Raw genomic sequence first — 23,842 nt, 5'->3', positions numbered from 1 at the left:
GTGGAACGGAAGATTGTCGGCACGTCAGAGGAAGAAAGAGGATCGGCTGTGGCACATTCTCGCCTCGAGTAAGGACTCGGGGGGCAGCTCACCTTGAAGGCTTTCCGCTCAGAGAGGCCGATTTGTGTTCAAATCGGCCGACGCTACATAAGGAATTTCCCCGCACACAATCAGGCCCAGGTCTACACAGTTCATGCGCGTATTCCTCGTCTCTGTTTTACATTGGCCGAGACTCGGGGGGCAACAAGCCTGGAAGATGCCTTGTTCTTGGGAGCCGATCAAGATTACCTCGGCTGCGGCTGCATCATGGCCGTCTCAGGTAGGAACCCGGGAAGGAAAAGCCGACGCCTAGTACAGGGTTTGGACCGTGGCTCGTTGCTGCAAGAAAGGGAAAGAAGTCCGACGCGTTGCTCGTCGGTCTTAGCATGGCAAACGGAGGGAATGAAATTGGAGCGATTAAAGGATAAATGGAAAGAACAATTTCATTAATTCCAAGGAGCGGCTTTACAAGAAAGAGCCGATGGCTCTCAAAAGAGGGATCTGGTGCCTAGTGCCCTGCTACTACTAGTCCTATACTACTAGTCGTCGCTGTCCTCGTCATCGCCGCCGTCGACGTCGTCGGCGCTGCTCCCGGGGAGCTCTTCGTCGCTCGCTGCCCCAGCCCTTGGCCGGAGCCTCTTCCTCCTCGTCATCGTCATCATCCTCGCTGTCCGCCCGGGAGCGGAAGCGCTTGGTCGGCGGGTACTCGATGGAGGAGGAAGAGTCGTCCTCCTCCTCTTCCTCTTCGTCATCATCCTCGTCCTCGCTCGTCCGCCCACATGCGGGGGCGCTTCTTCGGCGGGAGCTGGGCGGAAGGAGAGGCTTTGGCCTTCGCTGCTTCTCCTTCTTTTTCTCCTCGTCGGAGGAGAAGGGATTCACCTGCGGGGTGGAGACTGCCTTCGGTCTTCTTCTTCGGCGAAGATTGGGGGAAGAGTTTGGAGAAAGAAGAGGAAGAGGAAGACATTGCTACGAGGAAGAGGGGTTTTTTGGTGCCGATAGCGGGGATGGAATGAGAGAGAGCTAACCGGTCGGCGCGGTTAAATAATGATGAATCCGGCGAAGGATTAATGCCATTACAACTTCCACGGGATCGATGCTAAAGCTGTCAGGATTTTTAGAGAAGCTGAGAAGACAGGGCATAATGATGACGGATGTTGTAACGGCTCTACTCTGCTACAACGTGACCTCTCGAAGGGAAAGCATAATGATTTTGGAAATGTTATTTCCAAAACCAGGGGGGCATGTGTTATCACCAGATTTTAGACGAATCCAGAGGTGGGCCGGGCTTGTGCTGATTACCTGTGAAAGGATTCTAAGGCGGCCTGGCACGAAGGGTCTTGGGCTGAATTGCCCGTGTATCTTTACTTAGTAGTTTATTATAAGAGATAGAATCTTAGTCGTGCACGGTTTAGTGCACGCCCACATTAGAAAGTCCCCTGGACTATAAATATGTACCTAGGGTTCATGGAATAAACAACAACTCACGTTCAACCCCAAAAACAAACCAATCTCGGCGCATCGCCAACTCCTTCGTCTCGAGGGTTTCTATCAGGTAAGCGACATGCTGCCTAGATTGCATCTTGCGATCTAGGCAGCACAAGCCCCACGTTGTTCATGCGTTGCTCGTACTGAAGCGCTTTTGATGGCGAGCAACGTAGTTATCATTAGATGTGTTAGGGTTAGCATTGTTCTTCGTTTAAGCATGCTTACGTAGTGCAACCCTTGCATATCTAGCCGTCCTCACGCCTATCCCGGGTGTGGGGGCGGCACCCCGCTTGATCATTATTTAGTAGATCCGGTCCGTTACGATTGCTCCTTGTTCTACAAGGATTAGTTTAATATCCGCAATAGTTTGGCCTTACAAAGGGGGGAGGATCCTGTGGCACGTAGGGTGGCGTTCGCAAGTCCTAAACGGGATGTTCCTAGGATCAACTTCATGTTGGTTTTTTGGCCTTGTTTAGGATTGGCTTACGAGCACCGTGCGTGGCCATCTGGCCCAACCTGGAGTAGGATGATCCGATTATGTGGTGAAAACCCTAAACCGTCGTAGATCTCATTAGCTTCATCTTGATCAAGCGGGACCACCAAGTATTCGTACACCCCGTACGGATCATGGGTGGATCGGCTCTTTGAGCCGATTCACGGGATAACTCGAGAGCCGATCGAGGCTCGTATTTAACGTTTACATGTATGCCCTGCGGAGAAACTAAGCGAGGCAATCTCATCACCTTCCCGACCAGGTATAGGTCAGGTGGCACGCCCTTGCACTTCGCAACGCCGCGTGTGACCGAGAAGAGCATTGCGGGCCGTCGCTCGGAGGGGTCTCAGCCAGCCGCAGCTCTAGGCTCCCCCCGGCTCTACAGTGTTGACAAGGCCGCTGCCCGCCGGTGGGTTTTGGCAGTCAACAATTACATATAGTTTAAATCTCAAGAATGTTTATACATGATAGGCCATATGTGCAAAGGAATTTTTTTCCCTGTGAACTTGTCAAAATTCAAGTTTATCAGTGCCAATGGAAACTAGTCCAAAAAGTTACATAGAGGACCAAAAGTACTAGACAATAACTAATAGAACCTGCAAATTTACAAAAAGGACCCCCAAACATATAGACGAAAATCAATCGAGTCCTTCAAGACCGCACATCAGATCTCTGCTCCGCATCCTTTCCAGCAACTCCGTCGCCGGGGACGCACCACTTGGGACGGTGTCGCCGGTAGTCGCCAGGACGAAGGAGAAGAAGGGCCTCGGCAACGGCATATTGGCTGCGAGAAGGGCCGCCGAAAGGCCAAGATGTGCACGGGCAAGACGGATGACGCCGTCGTATGCCCCGAGCTTGTGAACTTTAGCAGCTTGACTTCCCCATTGGCCGGATCCGAAGCACCGACCAAAGCAAGCCTCACCGTTAGCGTCATCACATTGATGGCACCAGATCGGGGTTTGGCCGGCAAGATCCGCCAGATTCACCATAGGCCAGATCTGAAGCCGATGACGAGATCCCCGACTCCATTGCGCCATTTTGCTCATGGGAAACACGGGATCTAAGCTTACAACAACACTAACTCCCTCGGATCCAAATTAGCTGACTCAACTTTGCTTATCTAAATATGGATGTATCCACACATGTTTTTACTCTGGATACATACACGTCTAAGGAAAGTTGAATCAATTAATTTAGTTCGGAGGGTGTACAATATACAGAGAGAAGTCGGCCTCGTCTCCGGTCGGCGAGGCCGCCAGAGAGAAGGGGAAAGGAGCCGGGGGAGTGGGAGAGACTCGAGAGAGAAAGAGAAGAGGAAGAAATGAGAGCTCCCTGGGGAAGAACATTATTTTTGTCGTTACGCTCGTAGCTTGAAACTGAAAATTTCGGCCGCGCGCCAAATCATCCCGCCGCATCCATTCGAAAATCCCGTGACCAGTTTTACCCTTTTAACCCTGGTCCGGAAGCTACAACCCACCGACCATGGAGGGCTCATTCGGTAACAATGAAATATCTTGCCTAGATCCCGAACCCTCCCCACGGGCCCACACCCACCCACCAACCATTCGCCCCATTATCTCAAAAATACTCTCACACGCCAAAGCTGCGACTCTCTACGAGTACTAGATCCGCCGCCGCCGGCATACTCCTCCACAGCGTAGCCTTGATCGTGTTGGCTGTCCACCCACCTGATCCGCTCCCCCGCCGCCCTCGTCACCGACGGATCTGCTTCACCGCCGACCTCGCCACCGACTACCTCGGCGCAGCGGCTGTATCAACTTCACTGAATCCCTTGCCAGCCAACCAGATCTGCTTCACTAACGCCCGCTTCTACTGAAACAGGGTCGATTCATCGTCTCCCGCGTTCGCCGCCGCTGGAATGCAAGTTGCCGCCCCCGTCCACCCCGCCGCAGCTTGGTTAGTACGCCGGCCCGTTAGATCGCGGTGTTTCTTTAGCCATGTTTTGTGTAGTTATTTGCGGATCTCATATGCCGTTAACTTTCTTGATGTGTTGCTTCGCATGAAGTTTGTTTAAATATTGTACGAGTACAAAAGCATTATTCGGTCGCTACCATCCTGTTCATTCTACCGACACCTGTGTGCATCCACATATTTATAGCCTTATACCCATTCATTTGCTGCTAACTTGTTTTTGTATCGCATGCTATTGTCGCACTGCTTTTATAGTCATGCTATGGGCATTTCCAATCTGCTTGTTCTTATACCACATCATTAGCTCACCGCTAGCTGCTAGTTGTTTTCTCGTGTCTGCTATTCTCACACTGCTTTTATAATCATGCTACGTGCATTTCCAATCTGCTTGCTCTTATACCTCGTCTTTAGCTTATATAGTTATTGCTGCGTGCATGTCTGGTCTTTGTATTATCGTAGACTGACTTGTCAATGTTATTTTTCCTAGGGATTGATCATGCGAACCACTTATTAGAACATCCAGCATTAACAGCGGGGACGCTAGGGAAGGTTGGAATCTGAGTTTTTGGTTGGTAATTTTGGCAGTTTACTTCCGTTATTATCTATAACCTATATGCATTGTTCCTTATGCAAGAGATTAACACTTGGAACCCTGCCATAGCAATGCCATTCATGCTTTACTATGTTTATGCCTATTTGATATGCTTGTCTTGGAGAAACTGCGAAGGTGATTTGAACTCGACATTTGGTCATTCTTAATGCCGGTTTACTTTATGTGGAAAACCTTGGCATTACCCTACTCTAAATCCGAATGTCTGAAATTCGTATCTCATGCAAAGCAACATCTAGTTGGTTTTAATATGATATCCGGTAAATATTGGCTTATTCATTTGGCGGATCAAGTTTTTTGTTATTTGAAACCAGGTGACTTGGTCTTAAATGTGATATCTAAACACAGATTAAGGACAATGGAGCAGGAGGATTAGCATTTCACTTGATGGCTGAACCTAAAATGACAAGCATGTTGACCACGACTAGTGCACGCAAGAGAAGGACCTGCAGCGAGCCAGTATGTGCTTAGTACATGCATCTTATCTTATCTTGTGCTTATTTCTGCTACATGCTGTTATCTGATCTCTACATTGCGTAATACATGTTTGAACAGTTAATTGTTGTAACTATGTTTGCAATGTTACCAAAATGCAGTTTTAATGAAGCAGTCATCATTAGAAGATAGTCGCCAAAAAAGGATCCGTAGCGACCTCGTGCAACATTATGATGTAAGTTTGTGCTTAGTACAAGTTCCATACATTGTCTTATTTATGCAACTTGTTATTATCTTATATCTACATTGCATAATAAATGTTTGCATAGTTCATCGTTTAACTCTTTTTGCATTATTATCGGAATGCGGTTGTGATGAAGCAATCTTCATTAGAAGTGAGGCCCACAAAAACTTCGATATTTCTTCGATGCATCTTCTCATAGCCGTCAACCTAGACCATTGCTTTCATCAAACAAGTAAATATCTCAAGGCTGTACTTTATAAAAGACATGGTATTGCTTGCTTTAAGATCTGTAGCTGATATGTTGACAAAGAGTACACAAGATTCAATCAAGGCGATTGCCAAATGTCAACGTGTTATTGATGATGCTAATAGAAGTCCTCAATGATTCTATGTAATTTTTTTTATTTGGGCACATGAATTGCCTTGTAATTTTCCTACTTGTTTTATTTGTGTATGTAATTGTGTGTATCATTGATATCAGATTTTAGGCTCATGAAATTTAATGCAAGTTGACTAGTCAAACAAATAGGGCACTACAACAGATTGGGTCGGCCCACTTACAGTAGTGTGGGACCCACTTTCATTTTGGGCCGGCCCACTTCTTTAGTAGGCCGGCCCGGTTACACGATAGTGGGATCCACATGCTTATTGGGCCGGCCCACTATCTTGTTGGGCCAGCCCATTTGCTATATGGTGGTCCCACATGGTAAATGGGCCGGCCCTTTAACAGGAAGGTGGAACCCACATGTGTTTTTGGCCCGGACCACTATCTTGTTGGGCCGGCCCACTTGCTATATGGTGGACCCCACATACTAAATGGGCCGGCCTTTTAACTGGAAAGTGGGACCCACCTGTGTTTTTGGCCCGGCCCACTATCTTGTTGGGCCGGCCCACTTGCTATATGGTGGACCCCACATACTAAATGGGCCGGCCTTTTAACAGGAAGGTGGGACCCACCTGTGCTTTTGGCCCGGCCCACTATCTTGTTGGGCCGGCCCACTTGCTATATGGTGGACCCCACACACCAAATGGGCCGGCCCTTTAACAGGAAAGTGGGACCCACCTGTGTTTTTGGCCCGACCCACTATCTTGTTGGGCGGCCCACTTGCTATATGGTGGACCCCACATACTAAATGGGCCGACCCTTTAACTGGAAAGTGGGACCCACCTGTGTTTTTGGCCCGGCCCACTTGCTATACGGTGGACCCCACACACTAAATGGGCCGGCCCTTTAACAGGAAAGTGGGACCCACCTGTGTTTTGGCCCGGCCCACTTGCTTCTTGGGCCGGCCCAGTTGCTGTAAGGTGGACCCCACATGTTAAATGGGCCGGCCCATTTAAGTTTTGACCAGTCAACCTTAGAGGTTAGGCCCGGCCCACGTAACTAATGGACCAACCCAGCTATATAGTTGACCGGTCAAACTATGTCAGCTGGCCCGGCCCGCTTAAGACGTGGCAGGCCTCGTGTGGGCCTACCATCTACCACGGGGTTTCAGCCGGTTAACGCCGTTAGCCGCGGTTAACGGCGTCCGCCACGTGTCGGCTTGCATGACGTCGGCGGTCAACGGGCTCCGGAAACACTTGCGCAACGGTTCGATTTTCCGTGGCGGAAGGGCGCCCAAGCGCGACGGACCGAAAAACGTCGTTGGACTTTGCCTGACGCAGTTTCCACAACAGAACCCATATCGTCGGGTTAGGCCCATAGGCGACGAAAAATACCCCTTAGCGGACGATTTTGAGACGTTGTCTATCAGAACTTTTCTTGTAGTGTCATTGTTAGAGATGTTGAATGCTGAAAGGAAGTGCAGCATGCTCAATGCAACTGGGATTGAACCTGTGAGATTGTTTCTCGACAAGTCTAGCACCAGCAAGTTTTTGAGATTACCTATTTGTTCTGGTATCTGTCATGTTAAATCATTGAAGCTCAGATTGAGTGAAAAGAGGGCTTTCAACTGGCCGATTTCCATGGGGATCTCACCAGTGAATTTATTATTGCTTAGATCCAGCACTTTGGAGAAAGCAATGGGTACACGATATTCAAGTGATAGACCTGTATAAAGAGGCAGCTCGAAGAGCCTTGGGTCTAGATGGGCTTCATTCTTCTCTGACTTTAGCATTGGCATATCCATCAGTGTCGTTGGAACCCCCCTGCGAGATTGTTACTTGATATATCTAGATAGGAGAGATTGCTAAGGGCTTTGATCCAGGCTGGTATTGATCCAGTGAGTTGATTGTCAGATAAGATTAACATCTCTAAATTTTCTAGTTTGGATATCCAAATAGGTATTTCTCCAAACAATTGGCAATCTTCGATGCCCAAAACCTGAAGATTCTCAAAACCATCAAATGTATCATCTTCTGGCATGAGCTCTCCCTGAAGTTGTGGCCGATAAGCAGGGTCGTAAGATTCGGGCACTTCTTGAGAACTTGAAGTGCATTTGTGATGTTTGTAATATTATTGTTACCAATTGACAAGAAGGATATATACTTCAGATGGCCTATTCTTGACGAGAGCTCTCCATGAAAATGGTTGACTGATAGCTGTAGCATGATCAAACCACTACAGGAGTAGATGCTTTCTGAAATTGTGCCAGTGAAGCTGTTGTTGTAAAGATCTAAAGTTTTCAGATTGGACAGTGTGGAGAAGTTGACATTGCTAAGTTCTCTGTTGAAGTAGTTGCTCTTGATGTCAATTGTTATGAGATTTGTGCAGCTGCTCAGGGCTGATGGAAGCTCCGCGGACATCATGTTGTTGTTCAAATGTAGCTTCTCCAATCTCTTGAGCTGACCAATAGAATCTGGAATTTCGCCGCTGAACTTGTTCCCTCAAAGATCAAAGGTTATGAGGTTTCTGAGGTTCATTATGTGTGCACCATCAAGCACTCCATGCAAGGCATTGTTAGGAAGTGACAAATGCTGCAACGAGGTAGCATTGAAGAGCTCATCTGGGAGTGTCCCATTGAGATTAGCATTTAGCACTCTGAGCCTGGAACAAGTACCAACTTCAAGGGGAATGCTACCACTGAATCTGTTGTAATCTAGTTCAAGCACCTCTAATGACGGCGAGCTTTTGCAGGAATGAGTTGGTATCCTCCCTGTAAAGCTGTTATTGCTGGCATTGAGTGCGATCAGATTCTCCATCACCCTCCATGTTGTGGATGGAAACTGTCCTGTAAACAAGTTGCTTGAGATGTTCAATACCTGTAGAGGGTGACCAGCAGTTGAAGATGGTAGCTCTAGCATGTTTCCATTGAGGAGGTTAAAGCTGACGTCTATGACGATGATGCTACTGGATGATACCAACTCCACCGGTAGGCCACCGTACAATGAGTTTGGGATAGGTTGCGGCGCAGCAAGCCTCTGAGCTTGCCAAGGGATGGTGAGATGCTCCCTTCAAGGCCCTTCGAAGCCAACAAGACATTAGTGATTGTCCTGTATGTGCCACAGATGATCCCTTCCCATGTGCAGCAGTCGGTGTCGTTCTACCACGACGCCTTGAGGCCACCGTCCGACGAGGTGCCAGCTAGGAACTGGAGGAGGGAGATCTTGTCATGTTCTATGCAGGAATTGATGGGAGCGTCCAAGCAGAGGAGCACCACCGCCACAAGAGCAGGGCTGAGGAAAGGTACAGGAATACCATTGCTGCGCCTTCTCTTGCACAACGAATGCGGTTGCTGCCGCATGACTTGCTGACGAAAATTGCTCAAACCTGTTTCTGGCCTGATAACAATGGCCCTGATCAGGAAAGAGCATGTGGATGGAGAAGAACGATTTGGCTCTGCGTTCTGCGGTTTCTGTAGTGATAATCGCTGAGAAATGAAAGGGCTGGTGGGTCAACGGATCATGGAGGGAGAAAAGAATGCTGGTCTCGCTTCCATTTTGTTTTGTGCCAACCAAAAAGTATTTCGGGATCAAGAAAATTGGATTTTACACTAATGCCCCCAGCCCACTCCTTATTGAGTTTTAACAGCATGCCTTTACTTCGTCTGACATCACTCCTTTTAACGGTTTCACTAAATAATCTAACCTCTTCCCACTAACACTGACTAAAATATTGTTACCTGATGTATCCTTTGCCCTTTGGTGAACAGGAAAAGGCGCGTATTTGAGAAAGGAAAGGTTTCCAAGATTCTTACGCGGGGGGACTACCGAAAGGCACTTGTGACCGAGTAATCATCGTCGTCTAGTCAGCAACTCAGCATGTGGACGAACCCAAGTGGAGGGTAGAAGAAGTGCAACCCTCCCTTCCATCACCTTGACCCGAAGCATTCACTTCCTCTTACCGCACGAGCTTAATTTGTTTGATGGATATGGCTATTGTTGTTTCCAGTCTCCTGGATTTACTGGCGCACTATTGTGGACCATGGACCATGGCTCCTGAGCTCGGAAGAGATTCAAAGTTAACTTGGGTAGCGTGTGAGGGCTGGCAGTGTCTCAGCTATGATGCTTTGTGGGAATGCTTGTGTTGTATCATTGTATGGACATGGTCTTTGAACGGAACCACTTGGTGATGGGGTTATTAATTATATTTTAGTACTTGAGTTGAACAACTGGTTTAGTTATTGGATGATGATGTGCTGATGCTACATGCATACTACTTTTGGAAGTTCAAAAAGGGTTCTCTAAAATCTATCGACATGGAATTTAGTTTTGAAGATCTCGTCACTAGAAGCGCAAAGGTGAAATCGGTTCTTAATTTGGGCAAATGGTTCTCACGATATTTTGTTTCTTTAAAAGTTAAAAGCTTAGTCCTCCCATCTCCCGTGGCCCCCTCTAATCCTCATCTTAACTTTGCTTTCCCTTGCTACAACTGATGATCGATCATGCAGAGAACCAACATGATCACATAGAGGGGCAAGCTACACTTGGTGAGACAACAACGTAATAATGATTCTGTCGATAACGTAACTACTACCTCCAATCGTGCGTGTTTAATCGACGCGGAGTGTAGAGTACTACACTACACTCTATGATTGAAAATACCGGCCCAGTTGATTAATTGCAGGGGCGGCCTTCTAATTTCACTCGGCCTGGAAAGCCCGTCACGAATGCCCATGAAAGCCTACTCGGACAGAGAAAGCCTCTTCCCTCAAAAAAAAAAGGAAAAAAAACAGAGAAAGCCTCTTCCCTCAAAAAAAAAGGGAAAAAAAAACAGAGAAAGCCTCTCTCTGTCGCCCTCGCCAGTCGCCACTGCTGCTCCCTCCCTCTCCCTGTGGAAACTCACGCTGCTCTCACCGGAATCGCCTCCCTCGCTTCCGCCACCGCATCCTTGCTTCCCTCCGCGCCCCCGGCATCCACGGAGCCACCCCGTCGACTCAATGCCGGGTTTTCTTTTTTTTGTGCCCATTGCCGGCCGTACATGCCGGCAGCAGCGCACCCAGGCTGTTCGGCGAAATGCCGAGCAGGATGGCTTCCTACACCGGGGCCGTGGCCGTCGAGAAGCTAGGGCGGGATCATAGATCAGGTTCGGGGTGCATTATGTGAGGCCCGTGGTTTCTTCTTGGCCACGTGAATCCTTCCACATGGTACGTAGGTACTTGCTTCTGATCGCCATTCCTCCCATGTTTTGCTATTGGGATGCATATACTATTCTTCTGCTAGTGGCTACAAATTCTTGAACCAGATATTTCCAAGAAGAAAATCTAACATTACATAGTATCTGCATCTGAGTGGCAACCATGTTCAATCTTTCACCGAGAAAACAAGACAACCATTTCATATGTTTTATACTTCTTCAAATGCTTGCGGAACTTAAGCTGCTAATCATATACTTCACGAAATATCAAAAGGAAGACGAGCTTTTGCAGAACTCTTCACTTGTGGTAGTACAGAAAGCACAAAACTGCAAGCTGTTAACTTATGTATCTATGTATAAAACAAACTGTAAGATTATCAATGGCAACTCTTCTGAAACTGGGAATTCACAACTACTCCATGCACAAAAATGTATAAGTTTATGTATCATGTGTAGTTAGTCGTATCTTTGCTGCTCTTTACATCTGCAGATCAGCGTCTATACTGTCTAGGCAAGAGACTACTTCCATGATAGTTGGCCTCATGAATTGGTTATGGTTGACACATTTGCAAGCGGCTTCAAGCACCTTCAGCATTTGCTCTTCGCATCCTGTACCTCGAAGTGCTGGATCAAGGACCTCAACTTGCTTTCCCTCAGACTTCATCTCCAGCACCCATGGGACTAGCTCTTTTGATGTGGATAGGATTGGAACAGGTCGCATCCCAGTGAGAAGCTCAAGTAGGACTACTCCGAAACTGTACATATCGCCTCTCAATGTAGCAACCCATGATTGTCCATACTCGGGAGGTATGTAACCCATTGTGCCGGCCAGTTCAGTTGAAACATGAGTTTGGTTGGGAAGGATCAATCTGGCTAGCCCAAAATCGGCAACATATGCTTTAAATTCTTTGTCCAGTAGGATGTTACTGGATTTGATGTCCCGGTGAACAATTTGAGGGTTGCAGACATCATGGATATAAGACAGGCCTAGGCTTGCTCCCTGTGCGATCTTGAGCCGAGTCGGCCAGTCAAGAAACGAGCTAGCATCATCATAACTGTTGTGAAGCCAATCATCCAGGCTGCCATTTTCCATGTAGGAATATATGAGAAACCTTGAGTTTCCCTGGATGCAGTAACCCCACAGTGGTACAAGATTTTCATGTTGTGCCATGGAAAGTGCGTCAACCTCTGCACTGAACTCCCTTTCCATCAGACACATTTCACTATTGAGCTTCTTTATTGCCAGCTTGGAGCCATCAGCTAGCTCTGCCTTGTAGACTAATCCATAACCTCCACATCCGATGACATTCTCCTTGTCAAAATTATTTGTAGCCTTCAAAATGTCAGTGAATTTAAGCTTGCTTTCGTCTCCCTTGCCCCGTGGCATCCGCATCATCACTAATGTTTGCTCTGAACTGGAGTAGAATGAAGTTGATTCAGCATCTTTGTTGTTCTCCCTTCTGTTTTTTGCTGTAAAACTCCTCATCCTGACGGAGACAAGGATGCGCCCAACCAACAAAAGTATAGCAATGCCTCCAAAAAACACACCAAATGCAATTGCAAGAACAGTCTTCTTATCTCGGTGATTGGTGGAGGACGGAGGTGGTGAGGATGAAAGGCATTTTTGGGCTACAATGGAGCTGCAGAGCTTTGGATTATCATCATAACTAGAATTCGAAAAAGTATTAAACTGGCCTCCAGATGGAATAGGCCCTTCAAGGTCATTGTGAGAAATGTTGAATGCTGAAAGGAAGTGCAGACTATTTAATGCAGCTGGGATTGCACCTGTGAGATCATTGCTAGACAAATCTAGCACCTGCAATCTTGTGAGGTTGCATATTGATTGTGGGATTTCTCCTGTGAGCTGATTGAAGCTGAAATTGAGTGCAAGGAGGGCTTTCAACTGGCCTATCTCGGAGGGGATCTCACCAGTGAATTTATTTTGGCTTATATCCAGCACATTACGCAAAGCAATAGGTACACGATATTGAAGTGATGGACCTGCATAAACAGGTAGTTCAAAAACCCTTTGGTCTAAATGGGCTTCAGTATTCTCTGACTTTAGCATTGGCATATCCATCAGTGCTGTTGGAATTCCCCCTGTGAGGTTGTTGTTTGATATGTCCAGATAGAAGAGTTTGGTTAGGGTTTTGATCCATGATGGTATTAATCCATTGAGTTGATTGCCAGATAAAACTAATACCTCTAAACTTGCTAACTTGGATATCCAAAGAGGAATTTGTCCAAACAATTGGCATCCTCCGATACTCAAAAATTGAAGATTCTCAAAACCGTCAATATTGTCATCCTCTGGCATGATCTCTCCTCTGAAGTTGTAAGCGATGATCAGTGTGGTAAGGTTCCTGCACCTCTGAAGAATGTGAAGTGTATTTGTGATATTCTGAAAATAGTTTTTTGTAAGTGACATGAAGGCGAGGTACTTCAGATTGCTTACATTTGGTGAAAGCTGCCCAGCAAAGTTATTGTTTGCTAGCCGCAGTGCGGTCAGATTGCTGCAGGAGTATATGCTTTCTGGAACTGTGCCATTGAATTGGTTGAAGTAAAGATCTAAAGTTCGTAGATTCGGCAAGTTGGAGAAATTGACTTTGGTAAGTTCTCCGCTAAAATTGTTGCTCTTCAGGTCTATCGTTATCAGATTTGTGCATTTGCCCAGAGCTGATGGAAGCTTCCCTGTCATTTCGTTGTTGTTCAAATGGAACTCCTTCAGTTCCTCAAGCTGGCCGATAGAATCCGGAATCTCTCCACTGAATTTGTTCCCTCCAAGATCAAGGGTTTCGAGATTTCTGAGGTTGAATATGTGTGTATCAGCAAGAATTCCATGTAAATGATTGTTGGGAAAAGAAAGGTATTCCAATGAGGTAGCATTGAAGAGTTCATCTGGGAGTGTTCCACTGAGGTTGTTGTAGCCGGCTCTGAGCTCTCTCAGCCTGGAGCAATCACCAAGTCCTGGGGGTATATTGCCACTGAATTTGTTGAAACACAGATCAAGCAAAGTGATGGATGGTGAGGTGTTGCACAATTGACTTGGTATCTGCCCAGTAAAGCTGTTATTGCTGGTATTTAGTGCAACCAGATTCTCCATTGCTTTCCATATGCTGGATGTAAACGGTCCTGTAAGTAAGTTGCTTGAGATATTCAGTACCTGCAGAGGCCGAGCAGGGGTTGAAGATGGCATCTCATCGAGCGTTCCGTTAAGCTGGTTGAAGCTGACATCAAGAATGGTGATGCTGCTGGACAAAACCAATTCCAGAGGCAGACCACCTGACAGCGAGTTGTGAGAGAGGTCAAGGTGTTGCAGCCTGCTGAGGATCCCAAGAGACGGTGAGATGTGCCCCTTGAGTCCCTTCGAAGCCAGCAAGACATCAGTGACCATCTTATCTCTGTCGCAAGTGATCCCTTCCCACTTGCAGCAATCCGTGCCATTCCGCCATGAGGCGGCGAGGCCACCATCTCGTGAGAGCTCAGCGAGGAACTGGAGAAGGGAGCCCTTCTCCTGCGCCGTGCAGGAACTGGCAGGAGAGGCCAAGCAGATCAGCAGCACAAGAGCAACACCAAGGGAAGGTATTTGCAATATCTTGCTGTCTGTCCTGTTGGAAAAATGGAGTGTATGCATGGTTTTCTGGTGGAACTAGCTTGGGAACCAGGAGGAGCATATGTTGTACCATGAGTCCATGAGTGGATAAAGCATCATTGGTGGTCTAATCATAAAGGTGCACGAGGGGAAAGAAAGAAGCACATCTTGTAGTCGTAGTCACCGTACAGAATTCTGAGTCAAGATAATTGGATTTTACAAAACTGCCCCCCGGCCCACCAGGCAGCTTCTTAGTTCACACTGATGTTCACTATTGGCCACCTGCTGTAATCTAGTGAAAAGTCAACTTCCTGAATACTGACCGTACAAAAGAAAGCCCTCTGACTCTGTAATCATCCTTGACTCAGTCCTTGCCGACTTCTTACATCATGCCTTAATTTAATTGACCTGACATCACTTCTCTTAACGGCTTCACTTCTTAATGCATTCTTTGCCCTTTGATGAACGGGGGAAGGCGTATTTTTAGAAGGAAACATTTGCTGAAGATTTCCTGAAAATTCTGCCGGGCAGATAGTTCACGGGAAGTTAATTTCCGAAAGGCGCCTGCCATCGAGAGCTATCATCGCTACATCATGGAGTGCGTGGACAAACCCAAGCGGAGGGCAAGAAGAAAGTGTAGTGCTGTAGCTTAATGGATGTGGTGGGTGGGTGACCTGTGCTCTCTTTCATCTCCGTGACTCCAGGCGTTTACTTTCACTTTGTCCGATGGATACGTTTGCTGTTATTTTCCATTCTCATGGCTCCACTGGCGCGCTATTGTGGACCATGGACCAACGGACCGTGACTCCTTGTGGTTATCATCTGAATTCGGAGGAGATTCAAGTGATCTGGGTAACGTGTGAGTTTTGGAAGTGGCAAGCTGTTTGATCACTTGGCTGGTCTTTGGAACGGAACCATTTATTAATTATAGTCGAATAATTTAGTTGAATAGTTGGTGTTAGGGAGAAAGAGCCTTAGCTCACTTGAATACTTGCCAGTGCACATAGCCCACCAGGTTTGAATCTTGTAGTCGTATTCACTACTCTGCTTATAAATATAATGCCTGGCTGTTCCTCGCTCGCTCCTTGGAATTATTTTGATAGTTGGTGTTAAGAATACCATTTCCTTTTAGGTACAGGCTTAGTTTTTTGGATGATGTGCTGATGCTCTGTACTAGGTGTAGGTGCATTGTATCATTACTCTTTCTACATGATGGGTTCTCTTATTGATCAGTGTACATGGGGTCTACTGATATTCCTCTTCTGGTTGAGGGGGAAAAAATCAGCAAGGTAAGCTGTCATGGACCGGATGATGATCACATTCACTAGCACCTCCTGGAGACAACCACAACGGTCGATCAGTGGACGAACGGCTAAGATGAAGACAACGTCTCCTTTCGAACTTTACAGTTGTAGCTTCGTACCTGCTACCTTGTCCTGTAGCTTAGAGCATCTCCAGCCGTTGGGGCTCCCCAGGCTGAAATCCGGCGCTATTTAGCACCGGATTGGATGAAAGTTTGGCCTGAGGAGACCCATTTTCCTGGCAGCGAGCTCAGGGCGGATGAAAGTTTTTAACAAAATACGGCAAATTCGGACAGAAATAGGCGAAACTCGTGCAAACATAAGCGAAATTTAGTGATATTTAGCTTATATAGGCGAGTTCGTACATATATAGGCTGGTTCGTACATATATTTGAATTCAGCGACAGGGAAACATTAACTTAAACTAATAGCGGCCTCCTACATGCCGAAATGGTAGTAGAAGGCCGTGTAGTCCGCGCCGTCGTCGTCGTCGCTCGAGCTGGCAGCGTCCTGGGGCGGCGCCGCCTCGTACCAGCGGCTCGAACCCTGGCTAGGGTCACCGGCGCATGGCGGCGTCGGCTGGTACATGTCATCGTCGCAGCTCTCCTCGAGCTTGATCAGCTCGACGGGCCTGGGCGCGACGTTCGTTGCCGCGGACGGTCCGGTGGCTCGGACGGCGCGTTGCCGAGCGATGGCCATGTCCAGCAGCCGACGCTGCTGCTCCGCCTCCTGGCGCTCCCAGTCCCGCCTGGACCACTCGAAGGCGGCTTCGATGGGGAGGGTGTTGTTGGCGGGCACCAGGTCGTTCAGCGACCTGGCGATCGCCTCCTCCATCGCGGCCTCCTCCGCGCGCTTGGCCTCCTCCTCGGCGAGCTGGTTGGCGGCGGCCTCCTTCTTCGACGTCTTTCTCTTCCGCCCGCGCGATGGAGAGGAGGGTTGGTCGCGGATGACGAGGGCGCCGCTCCTGCGCCCTCTGGTTGGCGGCGGAGACGCTGGCTCCTTCTTGACGAAGACCGGCATCGACGGAGACGCCGACTCCTTCTTGATGAAGACCGGGGGCGTCGATCCGCCGGACTTGGACGCGGACCTCGACCCAGACGAGGAGGAGGACGCCCAGTGGCGGAGCCAGGATATCAACCTTGTGTAGTCATTGTAATGTTGTGTAGTCAAATACATATATTTATATAAATTTTTAATTATTTTTTGCATACTATAAGGTTGTATTGCCAAAAGTCTGTGTAGTCAATTGACTACACAGCATAGGCGTGGCTCCGCCACTGAGGACGCCGTCATCCTCCTCGGCGTCCAGGAACTGCTGTGTCGGCGCGAAATGGTAGCCGCCTCCGGCGGCGGCATCCCCAGAGGGGGGAGTTCCCACCCTCGATGTGCGCGAGCACATTCGCGAGGGTGCGGTTAGGCACGCTCCACCACCGGCGGCGGCCGGCGGCGTTGTTCCTAGCGGGAGGGGGAGGAGGCCCGTCGTAAGCGGCGAGTTCACGCTCGTACCTGCGCCGGAAGAAGGCGGTCCACGCCTCGTAGTTGTCGGGGAAGAAGCGCGGCTCCGCGCGCTGCTCGTCACTCAGAGTGACGAGCACCGCGTCGATCTCCGCCTCCAGGGCGGCGCGACCCATCGGCGGCGGCGGGATCGGGATGCCGCCCGCGCTGAGTCGCCATCCTCCCGGCGCGCGGAAGTCCGGCGGCGTCGGGTAGCCCGCCATGTGGAGAAGCCGACCCTCCCATTGGTGGAGAGAGCGGCGGCCAAAGCCATTGTTGGCCGCGCCGTCGTTCGCCATTGTTTGATTGCCGCTAGCTCGCTCGAGATTAGAGAAGATTGGGGAAGATTGAGCACAGTGAGCGTGGTGAATGCGGCCAGACGCGGTAGTTCAGCGATAAATAGAGGTCGACGCGCGTGAAACCGAGGCGACTGCATTAACTCGCCGCGTGGAAACGACGTGTCTGGCGAAGACTGACCGGCGGCAGGCTTTTTCAGCGCGCGGAAGACGATACGATGAGGACGACAATCGTTCTCTCTCGCCGATAAGTTGGGGCCACCAGCCGCGCGGGAAACTTTCTCGGCGTTTCCCGCGCTTTCGATTCATCCGGAGTTCCCGAGCGCTCCCCGGGGGGCCGGGGATGGCCTAGGCTCCCCGGACGGATGAAAGGCCTAATCCGAACGAAATCGAGGAACCGGGGGTGTGACTGGGTTTTCGTCCATCCGGATGAAAAAAAAACACGTCCTGAAAGTCTCGTCGGGGAGACGGCTGGGGATGCTCTTAGCTTTTGGCTATATCTATCTAGTCTCCCCTCTGAGAGGGTTTATTTCGCAACTAGGCACCTTTGTAATAGCTGAATTTCTCTTAATATAGACCTGAAATTCGTGCCTATTTCTGTGTGTGATCTGAGTGATATTTCTATGATTTCGTGAGTGAGAGGTCCAGGCCTAACATAAGCCTGCATTAATAAGGTGATCAGAAATTGCAAAGCTAGCATCACATGGTTTACTTGTTTAATATGTATACGTATCACTAAAAAAGACCTCCCTGTTTTGTGCTGTTAGGTGCAAGATATGCACATGTTATTTTAGGTACAGTACTACTGATTCTCTCGCAAAAAAAAAACTACAGTAGCAATTGAAGAACTTGGGGGTTTGTGGGCGCTGACTCCTATCGAGTATCCACTAGCAGCCCAGCCCAGGTTACGCGGCCCAGCCCAAGTGCCCAACCGGGCTGTTATCGTGTGCGGGCCGGTTCCTGGTTTGCCTGCTCGCGTTGCCTCTATAATGTATCGCGGTTTACGTACGTATGCGGTACGCCCGTGCGTTCCCCTCAAAAACAAAAGGTGGCGGGATGTTTACTCGTTTATTTAGTACCACACCGCTAACGTTGTGGAACACCTTGCGAGATAAAAGGTGGCGGTCGGGAGCCGTATCACACCGTGCGGTAAGCATGGTACAGCAACCCAATTGAGATATGAACAACCACGCACAAGGTAACTACTGCGCTCTTTGATTCAAAATAGAGGCCCAGCCTGTTACACTATGGAAACTAACCAAAGACGCCCGTCGTCCTTGCAGGGCGGCCTTTTTGAAAAACCACTTGATTGCCGTACACACGATTGCCCAAAAGATTTAGTGCTACTGAATGCTTGACGCGAGGCCCTGAGCTGATGAAATGTTGACACCCCCGTGTACTGCAGCAGGTAGCCTCTACAAACTACTGAATGCTTGATGCGAGAACCTTGAACATCTACGTCTTTTTTTCATTAGGCTGGTGGTTTAAATTTAAATTTTTGCTCAAATTTCAGTGAAAATCTGTTGTAATATAGCCTATATTTGAATAAAAATTGGTCAGATGCCTTGAAATTATCTTTTAAAAATATGGAAAAACTGATGGGTGCCTCTATTGTGGGCACATGCATTCAAGCATAATTTAGGGCCGTCTGGACACATTTTAAGGGGCGTATAGTGGAGATGATGTAAATGTTGGATAACTAGGCAATAATTTCGTGAGTAATTCCTGAATATTAAAACATGATGGTAAAAGCTATTATGATCTCGAACATATACCAGATCTATTATCAACATGAATAATAGCAGTGCATACGCTACAACACCCACGACTAACGAGGATCAGAATATGCCACCCGCATACCGCTTTTCAAAAATCTAATTCGCATCTCTGATCCCATATAAGATCACAAAGGTGAATGGTTTCGGAGACTTGCTTTCCCGTTCGCCGGTGCACGCCGGCGGGCGGATGAAGTAGACTACCGTAGAGGAGAGGGCAGAGAGTGCTAGCAAAACCCTAACTTGGTTTCAGAGTGTCTGCCGGCAAGACCTTTATGTAGATCGATCAGAGATAGTAAATGAATATTCATATATCTCATTAATATGTCCATGAACTTGAGACCTAAGGAAGAAAATAAATAAAAAGTAGAGGTAAAACCACCATTAGTACAACAACTTGTCCTTGATGTGCATTTCCATTCACCATGTTAGAAAGTGTAGTTGGGTGGTACAAAACATTGTCCTGGATACGCGCCGGTGGTACAAGTGCCCTCTGCAGCTGACACGCATCCTGGGCCACGGTGGAAGACGATTTTGCAGGATGGTCCTCATTCTTTGGCGATTTTGCGCAAAGCAATACAAAAGCTGCAATTTTGCTCGTTATCTCTATCCTCTCTCCAGCTAGAAAGTGCGGGTATCTAGCTTCCGCCTTCGCCAAAGTGTTGTATCGTTTCTAGATGCAACTTCTAGAATGGTGCACCTGTATCCAACAATCTTTCCAAATGGCATAGACTCCGGAAACTCTACCCTTATGAACGATATACGACAGCATCTCTATGAGTAAGATAAATAATATACATCAGTAAAACAAATTCATAGATAATATACGACATAGTGACACAACATTTAAAAAAAGTCAATTACCTAGAGATGGGCCTCATATAAAGATACGCGACAAAAAAGGTCAACTAACATGACCAAGTAAAATGCACAAGCAATATGCAAGAACAGTTTACAACACACGACTTATAGATCATTCAAAACTAAACCTAGGCAATTTTGTCATACAAATTAATCAGCAACATCGTCACTTTCGACTCGACCTCGAAGGGAATGGGCGGAGGCCATCAAACGTCATGAAGTCTCGATGATCGCCCTGTAGATGACAACGCTCTTCTATCTACCTCTGACTTGGTTTTACAGGGCCATAGTAGAACAACTCCTCCGAACTATAGACATCTTTTCTAATGAGCAAGTTTACGCTTAATGCGACACAACTCAAATATAAAATCTTTCTCACTAAAGTTGGCAAAGTCCTTGACCCATCTTGTAAGACTAGATGGATCCACAAGTAGCCGAATACACGCGTGTCATTGATGACTAATTCTCTTTTCAAGTTGTTACCCTTCAAGTAGTAGCGGTTGCGAGCATCATCCAGAAGGTTCCTGATGTTGGTGAGTTCCTCGGTTTCGCACTCCCCGAATCAAAATACGCGGCGTGCGAGTGCTTGAGGTACAAAACAATGAGGATGCAATATTGGACTTTGTGCAACATAATTCAAACATACCACTTTTTATCCTGAATTCAAAAGAATGATATAAATATATACAAAAGCATCTGGCACTAATGAGTGACTTACTCGGGAAAATGAGGAAGGATAAACATTTCTTTGACCTAATCTTTCGATGTAATACATCGCACTGAGTATGTTCTCATAGGTGACCAAGTAGCTCTCATATAGATACTAAGGTCCGGAATAACTCTTGCTCTTTTCTGACATGGTAAGCCTCAGCGAGCGCAAATAGGCAGACGAAGTTTTGGTGGAGTCTATTCATTTGAAACATTGAGAATATGTCTTCAAATCTTAGAAATAACATGTCCACTGGGTATTTATCGACAAAGCCAAGGCCCCCAGGAAGCTTGACAACAAAAGGCGGGTATGTTGGAGATGCCATACAAAGAAGACGCCTTTCTTCAGCAAGAATGATGTCATGCAGACTCTTCATATCACCGGATTGCGTTAGGTACTTTTCCCACGATAACATAGGTTCACCCGTCACATGATATTGCCGCTCTTGTGTGGAGATCTTGTCCAGAATGGGTTGTCTGGCAAGAGATATAATCCTTTTTCTTAAGTCTTTTCCGTCCTTTTTCTTCAAACCGCTTGACATGATGTGACGCCACATGTGTTGCGGGCTCGGCAAGATCAGACACCACATTGCCTTGCTTGACGACAACTCAACTGATGTTTCCTGGTACTTGGGATGTGGCCCTTGTCGACCTCCAGCAATACAATCTTCGATCGACTAGATTAAGATAGGATGGTGGCCATTGACCCTATCTTCTTGATACGTCTCCGACGTATCGATAATTTCTTATGTTCCATGCTACATTATTGATGATATCTACATGTTTTATACACATTATATGTCGTATTTATGCATTTTCCGGCACTAACCTATTAACGAGATGCCTAAGAGCCAGTTGTTGTTTTCTGCTGTTTTCGGTTTCAGAAATTCTAGTAAAGAAATATTCTCGGAATTGGACGAAATCAACGCCCAGGGTCCTATTTTCACACGAAGCTTCCAGAAGACCGAGGGGGGAAGGAAGTGGGGCCACGAGGCGCCGCCATAGCAGGGCGGCGCGGCCCAGGTCCTGGCCGCGCGGCTCTGACGTGTGGGGCCCTCGTGTGCCCCCCCCCCCCCGCGTTGCCCTTCCGCCTACTTAAAGCCTCCGTGACGAAACCCCCAGTACCGAGAGCCACGATACAGAAAACCTTACTGAGACGCCGCCGCCGCCAATCTCATCTCGGGGGATTCAGGAGATCGCCTCCGGCACCCTGTCGGAGAGGGGATTCATCTCCCGGAGGACTCTTCACCGCCATGGTCGCCTCCGGAGTGATGAGTGAGTAGTTCACCCCTGGACTATGGGTCCATAGCAGTAGCTAGATGGTTGTCTTCTCCTCATGTGCTTCATTGTCGGATCTTGTGAGCTGCCTAACATGATCAAGATCATCTATCCGTAATTCTATATGTTGTGTTTGTCGGGATCCGATGGATAGAGAATACTATGTTATGTTGATTATCAATCTATTACCTATGTGTTGTTTATGATCTTGCATGCTCTCCGTTATTAGTAGAGGCTCTGGCCAAGTTTTTTCTCTTAACTCCAAGAGGGAGTATTTAAGCTCGATAGTGGGTTCATGCCTCCATTAAATCTGGGACAGTGATAGAAAGTTCTAAGGTTGTGGATGTGCTGTTGCCACTAGGGATAAAACATTGATGCTATGTCTAAGGATGTAGTTATTGATTACATTACGCACCATACTTAATGCAATTGTCTGTTGTTTGCAACTTAATACTGGAAGGGGTTCGGATGATAACCTCGAAGGTGGACTTTTTAGGCATAGATGCATGCTGGATAGCGGTCTATGTACTTTGTCGTAATGCCCAATTAAATCTCACTATACTCATCATATCATGTATGTGCATGGTCATGCCCTCTCTATTTGTCAATTGCCTGACTGTAATTTGTTCACCCAACATGCTATTTATCTTATGGGAGAGACACCTCTAGTGAACTGTGGATCCCGGTCCATTCTTTTACATTGAATACAATCTCTTGCAATACTTGTTCTCATCGTTTTCCGCAAATAATCATCATCCACACTATACATCTAATCCTTTGTTACAGCAAGCTCGGTGAGATTGACAACCTCACCTGTTTCGTTGGGGCAAAGTACTTTCGTTGTGTTGTGCAGGTTCCACGTTGGCGCCGGAATCCCGGTGTTGCGCCGCACTACATCCCGCCGCCATCAACCTTCAACGTGCTTCTTGGCTCCTCCTGGTTCGATAAACCTTGGTTTCTTTCTGAGGGAAAACTTGCCGATGTGCGCATCATACCTTCCTCTTGGGGTTCCCAACGAACGTGTGAGTTACACGCCATCAAGCATATTTTCTGGCGCCGTTGCCGGGGAACAAAGAAAAGCTACACAACAAAGATTTCTAACTCCCACGTCAACTACACGCCAGCATATTTTCTGGCGCCGTTGCCGGGGAGATCAAGATACGCTGCAAGGGGAGTCTCCACAATCCAATATCTTTACTTTGTTTTTGTCTTGCTTTATTTTATTTATTTTCTTGTTTGCTGCATTATATCAAAACAAAAAAAATTAGTTGCTAGCTTTACTTTATTTACTGTCTTGCACTCTATATCAAAAACACAAAAAAATTAGTTACTTGCATTTTACTTTTGTTACTATGTCTAGTTCTGCACTTGTTACTTCTTCACCTGAGGAATTAGTCTTCACTTTTAAACAAGGGGATGAGGAGAGTTTTAAAGATGCTTGGTCCAGAATTTTTACTTCTTATCGTAAAACCGAACCTCAAATGACTCTAAGTTTGCTCCTTAGTAATTTTTATTTTGGTCTTATGATTCGCTATAGATATGCCTTGGATGCTCTAGTGGGAGGAGATTTCCTTCATTGCAATGGGGATCAAGCTTTTAATGCCATAAAGAAGTTGGTTGCATCACATGATTCAGCTAATAACTTTGATTCAGCCCTTATTAGCATTTATAATAGATTAAACACTCTTGAGACAAGTGCATCTCGCTTGAATGAAAATTATGGATATGTTCGTAACCGTCTTGATCAAGTTTAGTGAAATCTGAACCTTCATTATGGGATCCTA

At 47.3% G+C, this 23,842-nt stretch overlaps 1 protein-coding gene and 1 pseudogene across 3 annotated transcripts; both read right to left on the bottom strand.

Annotated features, from left to right (window-relative positions):
* The window catches only part of LOC124689181, a 101,473-nt pseudogene extending 92,552 nt beyond the window's left edge, over nt 1–8,921 (bottom strand).
* Nucleotides 8,922–11,065: 2,144 nt separating this feature from the next.
* Nucleotides 11,066–14,457, bottom strand: LOC124691246 (tyrosine-sulfated glycopeptide receptor 1-like). Of its 3 annotated transcripts, none has more exons than XM_047224516.1 (2): nt 13,917–14,457; nt 11,066–13,805 (listed from the first exon to the last, which is right to left on the bottom strand). In XM_047224516.1, the coding sequence occupies exons 1-2, from the start codon at nt 14,385–14,387 to the stop codon at nt 11,232–11,234; spliced, it is 3,045 nt and encodes a 1,014-aa protein (XP_047080472.1). In that variant the 5' UTR covers nt 14,388–14,457; the 3' UTR covers nt 11,066–11,231. The 3 variants fall into 3 exon arrangements, with proteins under 3 accessions (XP_047080472.1, XP_047080471.1, XP_047080473.1); XM_047224515.1 differs by having other exon boundaries at nt 11,066–13,124; nt 13,209–14,456; XM_047224517.1 differs by having other exon boundaries at nt 11,066–13,737; nt 13,917–14,021.
* Between the last annotated feature and the right edge of the window lie 9,385 nt (nt 14,458–23,842).

Source organism: Lolium rigidum, chromosome 2 (assembly GCF_022539505.1).
Source record: "Lolium rigidum isolate FL_2022 chromosome 2, APGP_CSIRO_Lrig_0.1, whole genome shotgun sequence".
NCBI lineage: Eukaryota > Viridiplantae > Streptophyta > Magnoliopsida > Poales > Poaceae > Lolium > Lolium rigidum.
Note: the sequence above shows the minus strand (reverse complement) of the source record. Positions and strands in the feature narration are given on the sequence as shown.